Genomic DNA, 20,915 nt, shown 5'->3' with positions numbered 1-20,915 from the left:
TCAATCTTAGAAACCTTTAGATCTCACAATAAACCATGTAACCTTCCTCCTCCTCCTCCTCCTCCTTTTCCTCTTGACAGGAAGCTGCATGTGAAAACTAAAATCATTTCTTCCGCCGCACTCCATCCCCTGAAGCATGCGCTAATCACAATAATGCTGTCTCGTGGAAAAGGAAAAGAAAAAAATGGCGTCAAGCTGTGCCTACAGTCGTTTTAATACTGTTTCTAATTCCCCCCAGAAGAGGCTGAACCTTCTCAGTCCGTGCAGCTCCAAGCACAGCTCCAGGTTTCTTTTTAGCTTTTTTCTTTCTTTTTTTTTTTCCAATGGTACATGTTCAGATAAAAAACGCGCAGATATGATAATTATATTCAGGACTTGTTCGACCACATTACTTATTTGCCACCATCCCCTCCCCGCTTCCCGGGTTCCAGTTAATGTAAAAAGCTTTGAGGTATTTTTGGGGGTTATGATGCTATTTTTCAGAAACCTCCTATGAATGTTTATAACCTTTTCATAAGCAAGTCAGTGTTATTAAAACCCATCCGTCACCTTGAACACTCCTCTTGGCGACCCCCTTTCCTCCCTTCCCTTCTCTCAAATCATTTTTTTCTTTTCCAAGTTTCTATTTCTTTCTACAAAATCCTGTGATATACTTTGCATATTTAAACAGCTCATTCGTGTTCTCTTGTGTTTTTACTCTCGCGATTATTGAGTATTGTCGTCGTTGATTTTTTTGCCGTTCTCGCTGTTGCTATTTGAGAAAGAGCTTCTACCAAAAGAGACATTTTTTTGTAACGAGAAACGATACAGTATGTGCGACACACAAAAGCACCACCTTGCCATATTTGTCCTATATGAACAAGAGAACGCAAACGAAGAAGTTGATCTAACTTCAGAGGAAGATATATTACAAGAAAACATGATTTTCTTGCCTACGTTTTAGATTTGGGGCTTGCAAATGACATATACATATATAGAAAATAGGCCATATGTAACCCTAAATGCTTCTATGAGCGGAAAGAACATGTATACTATCTTACCCCGGTAAAAATACACAGTTATTATCTGGAAAAATCGAAGGCTGGAAATCCATTTTATATACCGCATCATTTAAAAAAACGCCTTAAACATAGCTGAACAAATGTAAAAGCATCAAACTGAATTAAGAACCTGATGTCAACCTGTAAATCCTAGTCAGAGTCTGCTTTAAGTTAAAAACTAAAATAAATGATAGCTACTGTAGGAGTTAATTTATCTCATGAACCCTTGACATTTTACGCTGATCTTCCCAGGAAATAGTCAGAGTCCATTTTACAAATTAAGTTTCATACAAATGTTTTTGCAATCCCTGAACTAAAATGTTAAACGCACTTAGTTCTTTTTTTCCACTTTTACTTTGTCCTCTCTCCAGACTTTTGTGTTAATTTCTGGATATCTTGTGTCACTGTATGTAGTGGTGCCGATCATATGATGAGTGGCAGTGAAACATGTCAATAATGACGCATCCTTTTTTTTTTCTTTCTTTATTTTTTTGTTTGTAATAAAACTGAATGAAATGATAAAAAGCACAGTGTATATTTTTTGAGATGGTATTTGTATTTCACACACCTTTTACCAGTAGTAGTGGTGGTGGTGGTAGCTTTTGGCTCAAGGGTTGGTAATGTTGGTTGGTCCGTATTTGCTCTTTTAGGCCACTAGGCTATTGGAAAGATTGAGATGATCTTTGCTACAGATATTCAAATTATTTTAGAGGATCAATTCTAATCATTTTTGTGATCCCCTTTCTTTTAATCTAGCACTATCAGCAGGTCAACGTTTTCCAAAGTTTAGTCACGTGTTCCAAATCACATACTTTTTCTTTTTCAGAACATACTGCAGCTGCCATTACAAAGTACGTACTAGTTCTGACTGTGCATTACAATACCCATACCATAATACTTTTTAGTATGCCAGAAATGGATGTAGTATGCTCCAATACATTGTATATCAAATGCAGTATTCCAAAAAATACCAGGATGTTCAATTAAATCCAGTCCAATTTTGCAGAATGCTAGCCACTATGCTTTCTGACTACTCTGACCCACAATCCTTTGCACATTAGAGATATGTGAGAAAGAGGGTCAAAGTTCAAGAAGCTATGTTATGAGGAAGTAGTTTGTCCCAATTCAATTCTTACTGCATGCAAAAGTACATTATATTTAAGGGGGGCTGCAGTATGTACTAAAAAAGAAAAAGGGAATGCAGCTTTAGTGTCTCTGTCTTTAACTTTCTCTGGTTTAGCTTTTGACCAAATACCTGCTAAGCTAATGGCATTCCCTTCAGCTTCAGCTATAATTGGGCCATCCCTAATTAACAAATGTCAGCACGCTAACATGTTCAATTATGTCTGGTACATTATACTGGCTAGACATTAGCATGTTAGCATATATTAGCAGGCTGACATTAGCATGTTATTGAAACTTAGTTGGCTTCTTTATGGTGCTACATTACACACCGACACACATCCGCACAGATTATCACTATTGTATTTCGGCATAGGTAAAAATATATATATATATTTTTGATGATAGGAGCCGGTAAATGCTGACTGGAGGCTAAAATACCAATTAGCTAAATGCTAATATGTTGGCGCTGTATTCTCCAGCAGTGACTTCTACATTTTTGTGCGGAATTTATGCTTTAGCAGATTTAAACCGTTGAGGAGAGAGGCTGAATGGACTGGTTATCATTTTTTTCATTTGCAAGAGTATGAGTATTGTGTTTATTTATACACACAGTTACATATTTAAAATATCTTACGAATACCTTAGCTGTCATCTTTGTGTAAATAAAAGCCTGTATATTGACATAGGCTGAAAAATGTAACATTTATGAAGCCAAAAAAAAAAGTTTGATGCATCACTTTGCAGAAAAAAAGATGTAATTCTATTTTCTTTTGGTTTGATAAACAAAGGCAAATAAAACTTAACCTTTAATTTAGTCTTTAGAGACCAATAATTCACATCAATCTGCTCTGATGACTGTGGATGCTGTGTAAGCAAGAAGATGTCAATGTGGGTGTGAGAGTGATGCATTGATTCAGTGTCTCCTCTTTACAGGCCTTTTAACACACTTCATTCTGTCTCCCACACTCTCTCTCACACACACACACACACACACACACACACACACACACACACACACACACACACACACACACACACATGCGTAACAACACCTTTGAGGAGCAGATGGTTAGTGATTCATGATGACCAGAAGTAAAGAGTCACCCTGCTCTATTCACATTTCACCATTTACTGTTATCTCAGCTTTATGATTCCTAGAGGCCCGTTTGGGGCGGCTGTGGCTCAGGAAGTAGAGCAAGTTGTCCCATAATCAGTAGAACAGTGGTTTTAACCCTGACTTAGGTTTTTTTGGGCAATTTACTGAACCACAAATTGCTCCCGAAGGCTGTGCTTGGTGTGAGTGTGCATGAATGAGCATTTGGATTAGATCCTGATGGCCAGGTTGACACCTTGCATGTCAGCCTCTGCCATCAGTGTACGTAGTATTTGTGTAGTTTAAAGCACCATCTACCATCATGGAATAGTCTGGAGATGAGGACAGCTGCCATTCAGTGCACACTGACAGGTTCATTATAGATAATATATTGACTTTGTCCTGTGAATGCTCTTCTGTACTCTACATTCAGACATTTATGTTTCAGGCATGACGATTTTATGTGGCGAAAACTTACACGCAGTGTTGTACTTTCCGAATGTACTTATATGGCAAAATGTAGGAGATTTTTAACTGATATTGTTAAAAATATAATTAAACCAAATTATGTTATATTCACTCTTAAGATGTGATCCTTTTGTACTTTTTTCGATATAAGAAGTAAAACATTATTTATATATCAGTGCATACAATGGACTTTAAACTTGCAGATCTAGTAATTTTATTACAGTAGCTCTTTATATTACTGGAGTATAAAGCTAAATATGACGAGCATTTGTACATAACATTTTCTACTTTTGTCTGGATTAATTACAGTGGTGATTCTTAAACTGAGAGTCCAACCTCCCAGAAGAAAATTTGTGTGTTGGTTTTTTAATGACTTTTTTGTTTCTCTCTTGGTAAACATTGGTTACCATCAGCTCTTTAGAGTCTATGAAAGTCCTTTGAATGCAACAATCTGAGATGGAAAAATACATTGTGGTTTGAATTGTCTCAACTCACACAAATAACATGTCCTGTGATGGGTTCCAAAACGTTTTGGACCACAGCCAGGAATTTCACTACGACCAGTTAAAATGTCTGGTTTGACGTAACTGTGATAAAAGTTGGTCGTTTGATCAATTTGATGATTTTTCAGTATGTGTGCTACTATTTTTGACATATTTTGCTGTAGCTAGTTGCTAATGTTGTTGGTCTGCTGTGGGTGATGGGCAGGTAGCGTACAGTGGGTTTATCACAGCATAGGTCGTCATTACTGGTGAAGCAACTTCTTTCATATTACACTTTGACCATTTGTAAATTAAAATATCGATAAGCTTCAAATCAGCTTTAAATTCATTTTACATCCCATCCAATTTATTCCATTTTCTAACATTTTGACAACTCATTTCTTTTTCTGCTCACAATTGTGGAGGCACACAAGCTGTTTTTCTAGACTTTATGAACTTTCCAAAACAACAACAAAAAAGTTTATTCAACCGTTATGAGTGAGTTGAGAAGACATTTAAAAAAAATACGCCCAGGCATTGCATAAATCATCATTTTACAGAGAACTTCTTCACAAGACTTCACAAGAAAATTTTTGGATGTGATAATAAACTTTGACATTTAGAAAAATAGGAATCGGGGCAGGGAAGTGTGTAAGACTGTGAGTGTGTGTGTGTGTGCATGCATGTTTATTCTCAAAGACCTTCAGCTATGTGGTTCAGGTTCAGATTCAGGAAGTGAAAATTTAGACGGCTGCTCTGTGTGTGTGTGTGTGTGTGTGTGTGTGTGTGTGTGTGTGTGTGTGTGTGTGTGTGTGTGTGTGTGTGTGTGTGTGTGTGTGTGTGTGTGTGTGTGTGTGTGTGTGTGTGTGTGTGTGTGTGTGTGTTTGATCGGTGCTGACATGGAAATATGAGGTGCACGGGGGTGTGATGGTGGTGGGTGAGGCAGACACAAAAAGGAAGAAGAGGAAAACAATGAGGAAATCAAACAGGATATAACGTCTACATTTCAAAATCTGACATTTTTTCCATTTGAAAACATAAATGTTTGGCTCCAATTAAAAAACACCACGTTCGCTGCAGTAAAGTGCTGAGGAGGAACCAATGCGGTCCGTCCACAAAAACTACTTATAAACAAGAGTGGGAGTGCTGAACCCACTGCTAGAAATACACACTGTTTGTATTGTAGCGAAGAATATTACAGAAAGCAGCGGCATATGAGAGAATGGAAGGAATTTCATTTCCAAAATAAAAAAGTGACAGTCTTACAACGTGACTGAGAAACCTTTCAGGACAAGCATCAGATGCTTAATTTGATTTTTTTTAATATGAATATTGGATTTTAAACAATCAATCTCTTTCTAAATCAATTGTCTGGGAGGTCATCAAAACGTTTATAACCAAGATAAATAGTCATTTCCCAAACCTATGGGTGAAGGTTTTATTTTCTTCATGTTATTTCAGAGTTGTGCATTGGTCAAGATCATTTTTCTCTACCTCTGACTTTACGAAAGTAATTCAATTTGAGTCATCGAAGGGCAAAAAACATAAAAAATAATTTTTTAGTTGACCAAGTTTTGGTTCATCGTCAAATACCTGTAAAAACCAATAACATTCCCATCAGCCTAAGCTGTACTTTGTGTTAAGTGCTAACAAGCAAAATGTTAGCAAGCTAACATGCTAAGCTAAGTTGGTGACAGTCTTCATGCTCATCAGACTGTAAATTATCGATCTCGAATTTTGCTTTAGGTTTATATTAATGTCTTTTTCTGACAGAGAATCCCAAACAATCATTTTTTTTTAATTCAAAATCTGTGTAATATTTAATATCAACTTTCAGTAAAGATTTGGATTCATGAGAACTTTTCCAATACCATTTGAATGACTCTTTATAGTAAATTAACTATTTTCTGATGGTTAACAATATATCTTGAAGTGATGGTTATTGTGCCTTCAAACAGATAACAAAGGCAGAAAATAGAGAGACATAGATACATTTAAACCTCCATGCTATGCTTACCCAAACTTGCATGTACTCTCCAAAAGTCAAGCCAATGATACTATACATACAAATACCTTACAATCAAATTTGAGCACAAATTCACATCAATGTTGTTTAAAAATTCAAAAGTAAAATATGCGTGAAGTACATAGAAAGTGTTTAAAGAAAAGACTTCACACTCAGACACTCATTGCATTGTTAAGATCATAATATCAGTATAAACAAGTAATGCTCAATTCATCCCATTTCACACGCACAGACGCTGCATTGTATAAAATATCATTGACAACTCATGTTTATAGTGTCGAGATCTGACGCTTGCAGACGTGCCCTTTTGCATCTCGAGGCACCGGTGATATAAAAGTGGAAGGTGCATGCACAGCTTTACTGTCAGTCTTCTAAAGAGAGTGTAAGCACATTTTATTACATTATACAAAGGCTAAGGTGAACATCCGAGTATTTCTCTTTTTATAAGAAGCCCTTAATCTACAGCACAGCTTCCTCCACATCTGTTCTCTCTGCAGACATTCATTCAAGGCATTTTTGTCCACTTCGGGTCTTGGTTTTAATCCAAAAGTCTGTGTTTTTGTGTTCCAAAACAGCACAGCTGTCCAGAGAAAAAATAAAAACTCCACAAAAACTTTCACGATGTCAGAGTCGTGTTTCATATTAAAGTTTTTTTGGAAAAAGGCTGTGTGGCACGATGTGATGCCCCCAGACTGCTCCTGACTGTTTTAACCATGAAGGAAGAAGCATCTCATCCATACAACAACAACAACAAAAAATAAGAAGTTCATGTTGTTGTTCCCAGTCGAGTATCCTCAGTTGACTTTGAAGATGCTGAAGATGTGAGGCGAGGCTGATGTACTGCCCAGAGTGTGGAGTCTGAAGGACGAGCCCGTGATGGCCTGCAGCTCCGTGCCCTTGTCCAGACGCATGAGGCCAGACACCTGGCAGGGCTTCAGGAAGTGGAACGGGTGCGGCCCGGCGGAGGGGGTCGTCCCGTATCCCTCCATGCACTGCAGCTTCTGAGGCCTCAGGCCGCTGGTCACCACATCCAGCTTCACGTACTGAGACTGCTGCTCATTGAACAACACCTGAGGAGACGGAGAGCGTGATCCTCTCGTCAAAGAGAGGTTAGCGGACACAACTAGAAGAAGCTGTTTCTTCTCAACTGTTCAGATGAAAACTAACCAGACTGCCTCAGGCATATCCAAGGCCCAGCTATCGGAATTCTTTCTTTCATTTTCTCTTTTTGCCAAGATTTTCTCCAGACCTCTGTCAACTTGAGAGACCGAGGTCTGGCTACATGAGATTACCCGAAACCTGATATCAACCTCTCCAAAAAACATGATGTATACCAGTACACTATGACTTGTATTTGTACAAAAGAAAAGCTCTTTTTTTATGAAGCCGCATTATGTAAAAAAAAAAAGTAGAAGTAGTGTTGCGTCCCAAGACTCTGCTAAACCACCAGGAAGGAAGCCAAATTTAAGAGCAAACTTGTTTTTAACTCTTTTTCTATTGGAATAATTGAAAACAAAAATTAGAGCCGCATGTTACTTTTAAAAGACATTTCAGCGACACCTCATAATAAAAACCTTTGTTTAATACTTATCACATGAGGATAAAACGTTTTTTGTTTAACAAATGTCTAATGAAAGACTGAAATTCCAACCAAGCCAACATTTAGTACGTCAGTTTTGGATACTCTGAGCCATGTAGGGAACATGAGGATGATGCAGTTTGTTGATAAACTACAACTCCCAGCATAAACTCACCTGGCAGAACAGGAAGTAGACGCCGGCTTTCTCCACGGTGAAGGTACCTTGTTCCTTGTTGTACCTCACTGCTTTACTCATATTCAACATCCTCTCCTCCCAGCCCTTTATCACACCGCCCTCTCCCACTGACAGACACACACACACACACACACACACACACACACACACACACACACACACACACACACACACACACACACACACACACACACACACACACACATCCAAGGTTAATCATCTCACAGACAAAAATGTCACAGATTATCTTCCATCCCTCATGTTTTATGACTCTTACCTTGCTGAGAGGAGACTTTGGTTACTGGCGGAAAGTAAAGGAGACATTAAAGGGGAGAGAGAAAAGGGAAAGTCAATTAGGATTTTACGAGTGCGATCGTATAGGGGTATATGATTGAAACCACTTCAGCAGATGCTACACGAGACGGCTTTAAGGGATCTGCCAAGCCACTTACTTTCAAAATGAGACGCCGCTTTCTTTCCATTTCCATTCCTCCCTCGCTGCGCCCCCCCTTTCGGAAGGCAAGGAGAGACAGAATATTAACGGCAGAGAAAATACTCCTGTCTGTGGGTTTTTTGATAAAACAATCATTCCCATCTGTATCTGTATAATAACACTGTGTGTTAATTTGCAGCCATTTAAAATTCAAACCTGGCTCTTTTTTTGTATTTTTTTAACGCGGTTAGCAGATGGGGCAAAGGATTTCCTGTCACATGCTTAAATATATTTCCTTAAACTGTTATTTTCAGTCAAAAGCGTGTGCCTCTTTTCTTTTTTTTTCTTTTTTTGCCTGTGGGGGCTAATCTTAGTGCCAGCTGGTCGCAGTCATCTAGAAAAATACAGAGAAAGGAGAGAGATGGAGTGAAGGAGGATGGAGAGCTGTGTGTGTGTGTGTGTGTGTGTGTGTGTGTGTGTGTGTGTGTGTGTGTGTGTGTGTGTGTGTGTGTGTGTGTGTGTGTGTGTGTGTGTGTGTGTGTGTGTGTGTGTGTGTGTGTGTGTGTGTGTGTGTGTGTGTGTGTGTGTGTGTGTGTGTGTGTGTGTGTGTGTGTGTGTCCGTTGGTGTAGGAGGGGGACAGGCAAAGACAAGATAGACAGCGGAAAAGTGAAAGCATTAAAGTTAGCCTGAGAAACAAAGCTAAGAAACACTAAATAAGAGAAATGAAGTGCCGGAAAAAGAGAGTCAAAAAGGTCTTTGGCTGCTCCGTGACCCAAAATAGTTGATTAAGAGCAGAGTGAAGCAACGGTTACGGCCCCCGCTCGGATAAATACAATAAATAAGACACAACACTAAAAGGCCAGAGCTGCAGAATGCCTGCTCTTGTTACTCACTAAAGGTTTATTTTAGCTCTGCAGTCTGGCCTACGGGGAGCGATTTCAGACACAGATACAACTCCAATACTGTATGAACGCACTGTGAAATTCATACTTTATGTTTCGAGACGGAGCGGCCAAACACCGGGGGCCCCCCCGCCATCGTACAGGAATATTAAGTCCTTGCTAAAATAACTCACAGGTGGGTGACCCTGTAGATTTTAGGATTTGCTATGGGCGAGCGTAAAGCCCTCAGGCTGGCCTGAGTTTCCTGACTCGGGCTGTCAGTCATCGGGTGGGAACATAACGGCAGTGTCCTACTGAAACACTGCACCGCGGTGGTCAACCTTCCACAAACTGGAAAAAGCTGTTTGGGCTTTTTTTTTTTTATCCCATCGATGAGCCATGAGTTTCTGAACACCATTTAATGCGTTTTGGAAGACAAAGTCAGATATCAGTTACTAAAGAAAAAAAATATAGAAATTCTGGCGAGGCACGCGGTTCTCAAAATGAATCCTTTTGTCAAATTTGGACATTCGTCCCTCGACTGAAATCCAGACTCAAAGCGTCTCAGAAGGTTCACTCTCGGACAGAATGTGAACAATCGAGCGATCCCGTGATGGTGACGCAAGCAGAGGCTATAAATACTGCAATGATAGGTCATCAAATATCCCCGCTTTCACAACAAATCATAGCTGTGTCTTTCTGTGTGTGGGGGGTGAAAGAAAAAAAAATCTATTTCATTGCCCAAAAGCGTGCAACAAGGCCTCGCTCTCGCGCCAGCTGGTTTTTCTGGGCTCCAGAGGCCGTTCTGGTCAGACCTGTAATTTCTGAAGCAGCCATCCAGCTGCCTACTTTTTCCTGTGTCAACTTTTAGCAGTGGGTTGTGCCTGCGGCCCGCTAGACCCGACCAAAGTGGCATGTGGGCCAAGACTGGCCAGCGTTTGTGTTAAATGTTCTAACCCCCCCACAAAAAAACAACAGAGCACAGTTGGGAGGTATTGTGTCTGTGGTGATTTGGGGCGCCTAAAAACTTCTAAATGTTGGTGGTGTGGAAGTAAAGAAAATAATAAAATGCTGCTGTGCAAGACTTTTGATTTGCAGTACCGTCTCTTTTCACTCTCTGCCCCACCAGCAGCTCCCTCTTCTCCAGAATGAGCTGAACAATGGCCTTCCTCTGTGTGTTGACCTGTTGAAAGAGAGAGAAAAAACGCACTATTAACAAATGTCCAATAAGTTTATTATGACTTTTTTCGTCTGGCACGGTTCCCAAGGCAGCCACAGACGGCCTCCTCCAGCCAGCCACATAAACAGGCTCGTCTCTTCCAGTATCCTGCCCCTTGCTTCCACGCTCGCTTTAGAATAGGTCTACCGCTTCCTCAGAGCCCGGTTGCGACACCTAATGCATGTTTTTAGTGCTTTGCATTCCTCACATCTTTACTCCCTTTTTTTCAGAGAAAGAAATTAGTTGGGTTTTTTTTTTGGTCAAGCCAGCAAAGTTTCTAATCCTTTGGCTGGATGGCTGAAGGAGGCCTATGTGAAGTAAGAGCAACGGAGTGCTCAGAGTAAAAAGTCTAAATTTACTGCTACTGTGGAAATGGAGGCAGTGAGTTGCTCTTCGCTCTCCAGACGTTCACTCACTGGCTCTCATCAGTGAGTTGGCCAACGGTCAAAACGGACAGAACGGGGCCCCATGGGAAAGGCTCCAGCATCAACACTCCACGTGTCCCATTTTTGGGGTGTATGCGTGTGTGTGTGTGCAGGTCTGTCAACATGATACACAGCCAACCTGTCCTCCTGATCTCAAATCCAGTGCAACCTGGTTTTGTAAATACTGTGAACTCGACACCAGAAGAGTTTCCATCAGCTCCTTTTGGCTGCTTTTAGAGAAACAGTTTTCCTTGTGATGCAACCTCAGGCTGGACTCTTAACACTTGCTGCAAGTGCAAGAAGTTTTCAGAACCTGCAATATGCATGAGATTGCACTAAAATCTGGGACTGCTTGATCCTCCTGTCACGTTGCAAATGCTTTTACACTTGCCACCCTTTATCATCCAGCCCTTTTTTTGTTTTTGTGTGTGTGTTGTTGTTCATGCCTGAAGCCTCTGCAGTCGGTTGGGTATAAAGCGCTCACACGCCAAATAGTTGAGGCTTTCCAGTAAATTGAGATAAAACTGGAGCACACAACTGGCACCAGAGTAATTAAACATGGCGCAGGGGAGGGAGGGAGGGAGGTTTGGCCACAAAAAATAAGCTGTAACTCCACACAACCAACCTGACTGCACTTATTGGTAAGCAATTAAAGTGCCAAGCAGAGAAATGGTGCAATAGAATAGAGTACGTGCAGGGGGAGGTGGAGGGTGAAGTGAAGTGTGGAATTGCAGTTTTTCCATATGCCCCCCCCCCCCCCCACGAAGATTCCAGTAACCGCAGCCACAAAACAAAAAAAAAAAAAAAAAAGAAGTTACATAACAAACACTCAAAGGGTCTGTAAATATTTCTGTTGGGATAAATCTGCATGCTATGCGTGTTTTGGTAGCCTTGTCTCTTTTTCTTTTCTTTTCTTTAAAGTGTCTCTACAAACCTGCTCCATGCGGTCCTGCAGGATCTTGAAGGACTGGGACAGGTCCCGAGTCTGTCTCCAGGTCCAGGCCGTGAACAGTGCGCTGCACGCCGCCATGGACAGAGCCACCAGCGCCAGAGAAGCCCAGACGACCCGCAGCTTGCGTACTCTCCTCCTCTGCAGAATCCGATGCATGTTGGTGCAGACTGCGAGCTGCTACTCGCCGCTGCAGACCATCCGAGATCCGCACTCCAGCTTCATATTACCTCTCCAAACGCCTTTCTGTCCAAATGTGCATTTGACAAACCAAACCAGCACTGCACAGGACAGATGTTTTGGTCTTTAATGCAGATGATGGATTCTTGTTAACGCAACAAAACATCCGATGTTTCCTCCACACAGATCAAAGCCACCATCCTCTGCGTGTCTCCAAATGCAACTGTTGCATCCTTCGCTTTGTGATTCGTTGACTCAGCTCCCTTGTCTTCCCTTTAAACAGGCGTGCTGGGGGGTCACTCTATTAGACAGACACACACACACACATACACACACACACACACATATACATACACACACACAGACAGACACACACACACACAGACTTGGAGGGTCACTTTTACGCGCGTCCCTTGGAGAGCTCTGGTGCGTAAAAGCCAGCGAGGTGTGCGTAAGAGGAGCAGGACACCAGACGGCTTCCTCCTCTGAGTCCCTGTCATCAACTTGCATGCCTTGAAAATATGTGCCAGTCACTCGTGTAACAGTTCCGTTTGTGCCCATGTGGAGGCGGTAGTGTATAGGAGGTGGACGGTGGATGATGCTGTGCATTCAGTGCAACATTACCAGGCTGTCAGAGAACCAAAAAGACCATTTCTTATCCAATAATGTAACAAAATATCTCCCAAACATTATCATAGTACTCTTTATTCCATCTGTGCACTGCACAATATTCATTTCTTCATCTCCTAACCTCCTTTTGTAGAAGTAGTGCGTTTATGTTTATGTGTTGTATTGTTTATGTGTGCATTTTATTTTACAATGTTTTTTATGAACATTAAGCATCTTTGAGATTTAAGTTAAATTCTTATTTGATCATTTTATTGGGATTAAAGAACAGGAGGAGTAAGTAGGCCCCCTACAGGTCGAGTGCTATTACACACTGCCTCTGGTTTCACCCTATTATAGGCCTTTGTTTTAGGCTCATACTTTACATTTATATATTTAAATTTGAGTAGCTATTTATTCCTAATGTGAATCATTTTGAATTCACATTTAGATAAGTTTATTAAAGAAAAAAAAAACATCAATAAGACGGGTTATGTAGTGACAATTTTTATTTAACTGCAGTCTGAGGTTTTATTCTTTAGATTCAACTGACAGAACGTTCAAAGAAGTATACAGGTAAACCGTAGAACACTGTTGCTTTTCAAGAATGGGTGACAACAGGAAGGCTCAAATACATTTCTCATGCAGGTTCTAGACTAAATGCAACATGGCTTTAGACATGTATTAAAGTGTCAGGATATCTGGTACAGAAAGGTGCTTTTTGTGGCCACTTCAAACATTTTGCTAATCACGAGAAAAACCTGTGAATCCATCCACTTCAACCATTCCAGGCACAAAACATCAATGATAGCAAGTAGCATTTGAAAACACAGTAGCCTATTTTCGCATATGAATACTGGGTTACAACTAAACCACGACAAAGTATACTTACACTAACTGTTACACTGTGTAGTACTCACATACACACACCCTGCAGACTAAATCTGAGTAATCTTTTATTGTCTTTTGAATTCAAAGTTGTTCTTCAACTCTGATTTATTGCAAATAGTTGACAGGATTTTGACAATGTTTTGGGGACCCATGCTGGGAACAAAGTTGTATAATTCATAGCTGGGGGCTGGAATCCTGAGGGGAAGTTGGAGACAATAAGTTATAAATATTGGGCCATGTACTCTGTAATAGCACAATGAAAGCACATGAAATGTATCGGAAAGAACTTTAGACCTTGGGTTCAAAGTATAACGGAGTACACTTTGAAGCTAATCTCTGCCCTTTTCTGAAAGCACAGAACAGGCCTAATATTCCTTGTGAGGCGGTTAAAGCGTGTTTAACCTCCTCATTCAAAGCACATTAGATTTACTTTTGTAGGTAGTTTTTGCACATTGCAGCAAATATGCATAAATATCCAAAATCCCGAAGTTAAAAAAAAACTGCATTCTTTACTCAATTGAATTATTTTGTAAACAAAGTATGAAATGAAATGCAAATTACAAAAGCTACAACGGAGCGTCTGTGGTTCTTTCTTGTTTAGAGTGACGGAAAACAAAATAAATACAACCCACAACTCAGACTGTTCTGATTAAATTGCTGGAAGTGATACAGAAAGCCCTCTTTTTTTTTTTGATTAGACTGGATATGAAACAGAAGTGCAGACCAGAATTATGCTCCTTTTCATTTTAGCAGGACAGGTTCAAAGACACGGACCGAGCCCAGTCCAAGACTTTTATTTTCTTAAATTTCACCAGATGGATCATTTTTTTGTCTGGTTTTAGGCTCATTTCTTTGAAACCGATCCAAAGAGTTTGTTGTATTATTCTGCATTACTTTACCTCCACAATTTCATCATTTAATACATAGAGTAGCCTTCATGGCTTAAAAGGAAGAAAACAGTGCAAATACCAACATTGTGCTTCACAACAACTTTACAGAACTCTCATCTGGAAGACGAGGGGAGAGGTGACCGACTCTTTGGTTGACGTTGTCATAGTTTATAATACATTTAAAGGGATAAAATTCCAAAAACTCACTCTTTTACATCAGTCATACAATAAAATATACAGAACATCTTGGCTTTCTGATGCATAAGGTTTTTGTGGAAGTTTGTGCAAAAAAGAAATTCTCGATGATTATTGTGTTAAGACTCCCTCCCAAGCCCACACGCCCTACCACACACACACTCCTGTCAGACCTTTCCTGTGCCCATACGTTCTACATTTTTTTAACAAGAAGAGAGGTTATGTTATCTGATCCATTTAACACCAAAAAATCAAAAGGTGCTCTGGGTCAAAAACACATCACAAGGGAAAAACACAAAAGACAGATTACAGTGTCTCGAATAGTACTATTAAAATGTATGGCGTAGGCCCCGTTCCAATACTTAAAACTGCATCCTTGACTTACTAAGTACTAAGCCAATTGATTTTTTTGTTAAACCCCTTTTCGAAACAGAACCAGGCACAGCAGGTACATGGTGAAGTGGTTTGCATTAGGCTGAAGTAAGACCAAATCCTTGGACTCTATAATGACAACAATACTATGACTAATAATAATAATTTTATGGGTTTATGTAGTATAGCACCTTTCATAGAACACCATTCACAAAAGGCTTTTTCAAGAATAAAATAGTATTTAAGATATAAATGAAATCTGTAAAAACAATCATTAAAACAAAAATTACAAACACTGGGCAGAAAAAGGTGACAGAGGCATTTGTAATTTTGTGCGTAGATTTCGCACACTGAAGCACATATTCATGAATATTTTACAATCCAATAGCCCCCAGAAGAAAAAAAAACTATAACTGCAAATTTTCAGCCAATTCAGTTGAGTTAGTGTCAGCTAATAAGCTAATGCTCGCTAACAGCAGCTAATTAAATCTGCCAGTTGTTGCCTGGTTTCGTTTACCTTTATGTAAAAATGGACGACATTGTTGTTAATATTGTAAACTGCATATGTGCTGTGCTAACATGGAAACTAAATAAGCGTGGATAAAGTAACTAGTGGGGTGGGGGAAGCTTAACAAACTCAGAAAATCAGCTTTTTGATTGTCATTGTCAAGTTTTGGAACGGGGCCACTAAGCGGTGCCCTTTCCCTGCACTAATGGACCTAGTGGTTGCAAAGGTCTTGCCGTCGTGAGCCCAGCGTTGGGTTACGGTTGGGCCAGATGCTGCAGAGCCTCTCCTTCGCAGCGCATACAGTGGTAGCCCATGCTAGCCGTGACGTCGAAGCTGCCCTGGCTGATGTAAAAGTCCAGAGAATCTTTGTTCCAGTCCAGGACGGTGAAGTTGAGCTGGTTGCAGCCGGCAGCGAGGCCCAGCTACAGGGAGCAGAAAGACAGACAGAATATATGAAAGACATGTTATGCACTATTTTTGCAAGACTTTCTTTGTAGGGAGAGAAAAGGCCTAACGTTCAACATCTAAAAGTATATTTCCATGTCATTTATGTCACCGTCAAATTAGGGAATGGATGTTTTACTCACCTGAGCTACCTTGCTCATAAGTGCTTTACCAATGCCCTTCCCTGAAAGACAGATATCATGAATTATTTTAGAAATTCCTACACATACACACGTTTTTTTTATGTTGCAGCTTATTTTCTTCCGGCCATTTTAACACGTTATTGTTATGGAGTTCACTGTACCTCTGAACTCAGGCATCACGTACAAATCCTCCATATACACGGCTCTGCCTGACCATGAGCTGTAGGAATAAAAGTAAAGTGCATATCCGATCTTCGTATGGCCTGGAAATGAAAAAGAAAAAGAGGTGATGGAACTGGTCATTTTAATTACAGTAATCAACTTTTAAAAAGGAAGCAGGAAAACTTGTTTATTCATTCATTTAAACATAGTCTACTTAATTAGCGACATTGCAATGTCAGACAAGCAAATAGGAGTTAACCACATTTTTTTCACATCACAATCAATTTTCAAGCAAATTGACAAATACAAATCTACAGATATGTGTATTCCACAAACAATACATCTGATTGCCTTACAATGGAGGAATATTAGTGGACCAAGAATAGGAAGATTGTTGAGAGAGATGACTTTGGCAGTTGCTTCATCATGTCTAAGTTGAGGTGGTCCGTTGTGTACAGCCAGTCAGTCTTGTTTAATGTGTTACAACTGTACTGCTGAGTTGTTTGTATAGGTTACCAATTTGTTTTTCTTAGCACCACATGCTCGAGTTTCAGAAAGAGGCAAAACAGAGATTCAATAAGGGATTTGTCGTCCAACAATGCAGGGAATTCTGTATTTGCTATACCTTGTTAATAGCTGGTAACAGCTGATTTTAGAATGGCAACAACAGGCTAGCATCTTTTTTTACCGGTAGGAATTAGGACCAATTTATGTCTTTTCTCCGTTTGGTGCGGCTATTACTGGCTGATTATATCTTCCACAAGCTAATCTTTATCCTGTCATGCAATTATACGTTTGTGGAGAAGCTGTTTGGCTGTGAATGTGCTCGATTATCAGAGTCATAGTCATAGTCATAGTAAGTCAGGCAGCCATTCCTCGGTATGGAGTCAGATTTCTAAGGACTGTGGACATTGGACAGAGGTGACTGTATGGAAAAAGGGCTGTGTCATGGAAGAAATGGGCCCAGCTGAGCAGCAGAGCGTATGTTAATGTTCTCAATACTGTATTCTTAGGAAAAGGCAGTGTGTCTGGTAACTGGCTGACAACTAGTGTTAAATGGTGCTACTGTAAAGCAAAATTATCCTTTAATAAACTTCAGTAATTTAAGAAAAATGAAATTCAGAAGAGTTAGTTAAATTATTCATTCATCATATCAATAAATATTGCCATACGTCTGTAGTGATGAAGTGATTGAAGGATCTATTTACTGACCATCTTTACTAATCTAATCTAAGTTTTGTGCTATCATTAATTTAACCATCAACAATTTTCCCCAGCAGATATTTTTACTTGTCAAGCACAGGTGTAATTAATAACTTTAACGATGGCTCTGATCCATGTCAGTGTTTCAGTGCCAGGGCCCTCATTAAAGTTAGTTGTTGCACCTGTGCTTTTCTTACTATGAAAGTAAGATTATCTGCTGTGAGAAAGGCCTATTGAAGCTTTTGTAATTCAACAACTTCACTGTTGTGCTTCACTCTCGCCGCTCGTCAGCTTTGTTTTCAGACGCCCGCAGCTGTTTTCAGCTAAAAAGACTAGGCTTTCTAATAAATATTGAACATAGCAAAGCTTTTAGCTGCTTGAAAGCCAGATATTGCCCTCAGGAGTTGGTAGAGACCAAACTAGAGCTACAAAAGAGGGAATATTGGATTAACATTCACCAAGTTTCCAGAGACACAACTTGAAATTATTGATAATGTGGATCCATATATGTTTTTATGTAGACTGCTGAAAAATCTTGTTGATTGAATAAGCAACTACTTGCTGACAAGTTTGGCATATCAATTTTATAAGTTGACAATAAGTAAAAAAAAACAAAAAAAAAAAAAAAAAAAAAAACAAAAAACTGTTAAGATACAAAAACTAAGTGTAGTATGACTTTCTGCATCAGGACTAGAGCAGTTCGAGAAGAAGTAAATGAAGATAGATAGCAGGAAAAACAGCTTTGTTAGTGTTGAAATATTAGAGATAGTGCGTATAATGGACTTTTGAACTCAGGGCGAAGTCTTCATAACACTTAATAATCCACAATTGGCCTGTAAAACGTCGTAAAAAACACTTCAATCAAAACACAAAAACAAGCGACGATGTATGCAGGCAAGACACAACATGCTACCACTCCTTCAAATAACAAAATTGAAATCACAAAGATGTCTGCCCATGTAGCAGTGGTTGAGTTGCAGAAAAGAACGACAGTGTATGTCTTGGTAGTTACGTTAGCGTTTAGCGGCTAGCCAAACACACCGCAAGCTGTTATCCCTTCACTATGGGTGCAAAGCTGCAAACTGGGGGGTCGGAGATGCACTCAGCTGTGTTATCACTAGCATGCAGCTATAACTGGGCAAATATTATGCAGTTTGCTGAAGCAGAATGTGAGAACACAAAAGATCATTTTCTTCCCTACTGCAGTCCACATTTATCTTTGTGAGCTAGGCCTCTTATTAAGCAATCTAAAGGGGATAAGGACAAGACAAGATAATAGTATTTACATCTAGAAAACCATGTGAAACAATAATTTTGGTTGGCTAGATGTATGGTTTAGGCTTTCTAAAAGAGCCACTTTGAGCAGGGAGAAAGGCTCAAACTCAAATTAAAGGATTAATCAGCATTAAATTGCATAGTAAGGGGGAAAAATGCTGCATGTCAGACTTCTGGCCACAGTCCAAACAGTGTGCTCATGACAGTTGTTCCCAGACGTAGTAAAACTACCTGCTGTTACATTGCTGATCAGAGAGGCTGCACAAGGACACAGGTGTAGTTCTATAACAATGTTTCTTGTGTCATAAGAGGGTATTAGATTTTTTTTTTTTTAGTTTGTATGAAATGATAGAGCTGTACACATAACCACTATTGCTTGCAGCCTAGGGCAGTAAGTGTTATTGGCAGTTCCTCCTCACCGTCTTTGGTTTTGTGCTGTTCTGGCACCTCAGCGACGATCCCATGGAAGAACGGGTTCTTGGAGAAGCCATCCTGCTCCAAGTCTGCATATAAAAGACAAAGACATTTCACATGACATTAAGCTCACACCCCATGTCACAAAGATGTGGTTTTAAACTACTGTTAAAGCTTTAAATGTTTCTGTTAGCCACTACATTTACTGCTGTTACATTCTTAATACTTCTGCACCTCTTAGATCCTTTAAATCTACGACATTTCTACAGTTTGTTTATAAATATATGTGTTTATCTTTAAAAATGTATTTTACATGTTCACGTTTATGTAAAGCAGTTTACCTTCGAGTCTGAAATGTGCTGTATGAATTCCTTTTACCTTACTGTGAAAGTTGTAAAAAACAACCTCAACACAAGGCCCATTAAGTAGCTTTTGTTTGAATCACAATCTTGATCGATTGTCATGGAATTGTTTGAGTTCTTTTTTTTTTCCATTAGCTGTTCTGGAGCTTTCAAATGTCACATAATCGTCTTAGTTCATCATCCTCAAGGATAAACGACTAAACTTAAGACGAAAAGTACTAAAAAAAACACTGACAGCTCCAGAACAGCTACTAAAAAGGCCTTGTAGTGAGATTGTACTTTTTCCAAGGGCAAGATAAAACTGTCCTACTGAGATAATGTATGACCTGGATCTGACCTGTTTATTTGATCAGGTCAAATAAATACAACATCAAAAACAGAGAAAATGATATTTTAACAGATTATTTTACCTCTCTGTGTGACTTTCACATGGTCTGCAACTTTCTCATATTCAGCCAACTCCTGTGAGAAAAAGAAAATACAAATAACACCACCAGTTATTAGGACTACTATGTCTGCCATATCACAAAGTCTCCTTAAACATGCCAGTGAGCCTAAAGCCTTTATTTGCACTAAAACACAAAATGAAACCCCTCAGTGTATCCAATAATATGCCAATTATCTGCTCCAGCAGTGACGTACGCCTGAGTCACAGCCAATGCTTCATGTCTCCTGAGAACCGCACTGCTGAGTCTGGCTCACCAAGATCATCCGGGCGATGTCCTTGCAGTCCTCCACGTTGGCTGCACGGATTGAGAAGTCCATGATGATGATGATGATGTTTATGATGAGGATGATGATGATGTGCTGACAGAGCACGGAGGTTCTCCGGTTGGTTACACTGGATCTGGACGGATGTGCGTCAGGTGATCAAGTGACTGGTGGAAGTCAGCAGCTACACTCTTCAACACACACCACACACACACACCACACACACACACACACACACACACACACACACACACACACACACACACACACACACACACACAGGCTGAGCTGAGAGCTGAGCAGAGAGCGCCCTCCCACAGTCAGGAGGGTACTGGGAGTCTGGTCAGGTTTCTGGTTTCCAGATCCTCAAAGAACCTCCTTGTATGCTTGAAAACTAGCAGTGTTAAAATAATTAGGTTTGTTGCACAACTTGGCAACCCCCCCCATGTCCAAATGAATGGATTTTAACTTTTCTATAAAAGTATTATTACTAAAGCATTAGTAAGCCATAATACACGTTAATACACCATTTTTGTCTGTGCCATTTGTCTCAATTGCTGGGACCAAAAAATTATTGAATTTAGTTTTTTCAGGCAATTATATTTTTTTCAACAATTATATTTATATATATGTGTGTATATA

At 39.8% G+C, this 20,915-nt stretch overlaps 2 protein-coding genes across 2 annotated transcripts; both read right to left on the bottom strand.

Annotated features, from left to right (window-relative positions):
- Window positions 1-4,571: 4,571 nt before the first annotated feature.
- tnfsf12 (TNF superfamily member 12) lies at window positions 4,572-12,587 on the bottom strand. The gene is made up of 6 exons (XM_054601857.1): window positions 11,903-12,587; window positions 10,426-10,507; window positions 8,462-8,518; window positions 8,287-8,310; window positions 7,989-8,116; window positions 4,572-7,304 (listed from the first exon to the last, which is right to left on the bottom strand). Exons 1-6 carry the CDS (start codon window positions 12,074-12,076, stop codon window positions 7,029-7,031), a joined length of 741 nt encoding a protein of 246 aa, XP_054457832.1. The 5' UTR covers window positions 12,077-12,587; the 3' UTR covers window positions 4,572-7,028.
- A 596-nt stretch (window positions 12,588-13,183) lies between these two features.
- Window positions 13,184-20,422, bottom strand: sat2a.1 (spermidine/spermine N1-acetyltransferase family member 2a, tandem duplicate 1). The gene is made up of 6 exons (XM_054601380.1): window positions 20,265-20,422; window positions 19,973-20,024; window positions 19,206-19,289; window positions 16,308-16,409; window positions 16,147-16,187; window positions 13,184-15,981 (listed from the first exon to the last, which is right to left on the bottom strand). Exons 1-6 carry the CDS (start codon window positions 20,325-20,327, stop codon window positions 15,814-15,816), a joined length of 510 nt encoding a protein of 169 aa, XP_054457355.1. The 5' UTR covers window positions 20,328-20,422; the 3' UTR covers window positions 13,184-15,813.
- Between the last annotated feature and the right edge of the window lie 493 nt (window positions 20,423-20,915).

The sequence above is a fragment of the Anoplopoma fimbria genome, chromosome 7 (genome assembly GCF_027596085.1).
Source record: "Anoplopoma fimbria isolate UVic2021 breed Golden Eagle Sablefish chromosome 7, Afim_UVic_2022, whole genome shotgun sequence".
Classification (NCBI taxonomy): Eukaryota; Metazoa; Chordata; class Actinopteri; order Perciformes; family Anoplopomatidae; genus Anoplopoma; species Anoplopoma fimbria.
This window is presented reverse-complemented; position numbering and strand designations above follow the sequence as displayed.

Bases quoted from the DNA above. Each gene is read 5' to 3' on its own strand.
- sat2a.1 (XM_054601380.1), bottom strand. From the start codon at position 20,327: ATGGACTTCTCAATCCGTGCAGCCAACGTGGAGGACTGCAAGGACATC. The intron at 19,290-19,972 runs GTAAAATAATCT...TTTTATATGCAG, and splicing joins TGTGAAAGTCACACAGAGAG to ACTTGGAGCAGGATGGCTTC. The intron at 16,410-19,205 runs GTGAGGAGGAAC...TTTCATTTCCAG, and splicing joins ACAGCACAAAACCAAAGACG to GCCATACGAAGATCGGATAT.
- tnfsf12 (XM_054601857.1), bottom strand. From the start codon at position 12,076: ATGCATCGGATTCTGCAGAGGAGGAGAGTACGCAAGCTGCGGGTCGTC. The intron at 8,311-8,461 runs GTAAGTGGCTTG...ACTTTCCGCCAG, and splicing joins AGCGGCGTCTCATTTTGAAA to TAACCAAAGTCTCCTCTCAG. The intron at 7,305-7,988 runs GTGAGTTTATGC...CCGTCTCCTCAG, and splicing joins TCTACTTCCTGTTCTGCCAG to GTGTTGTTCAATGAGCAGCA.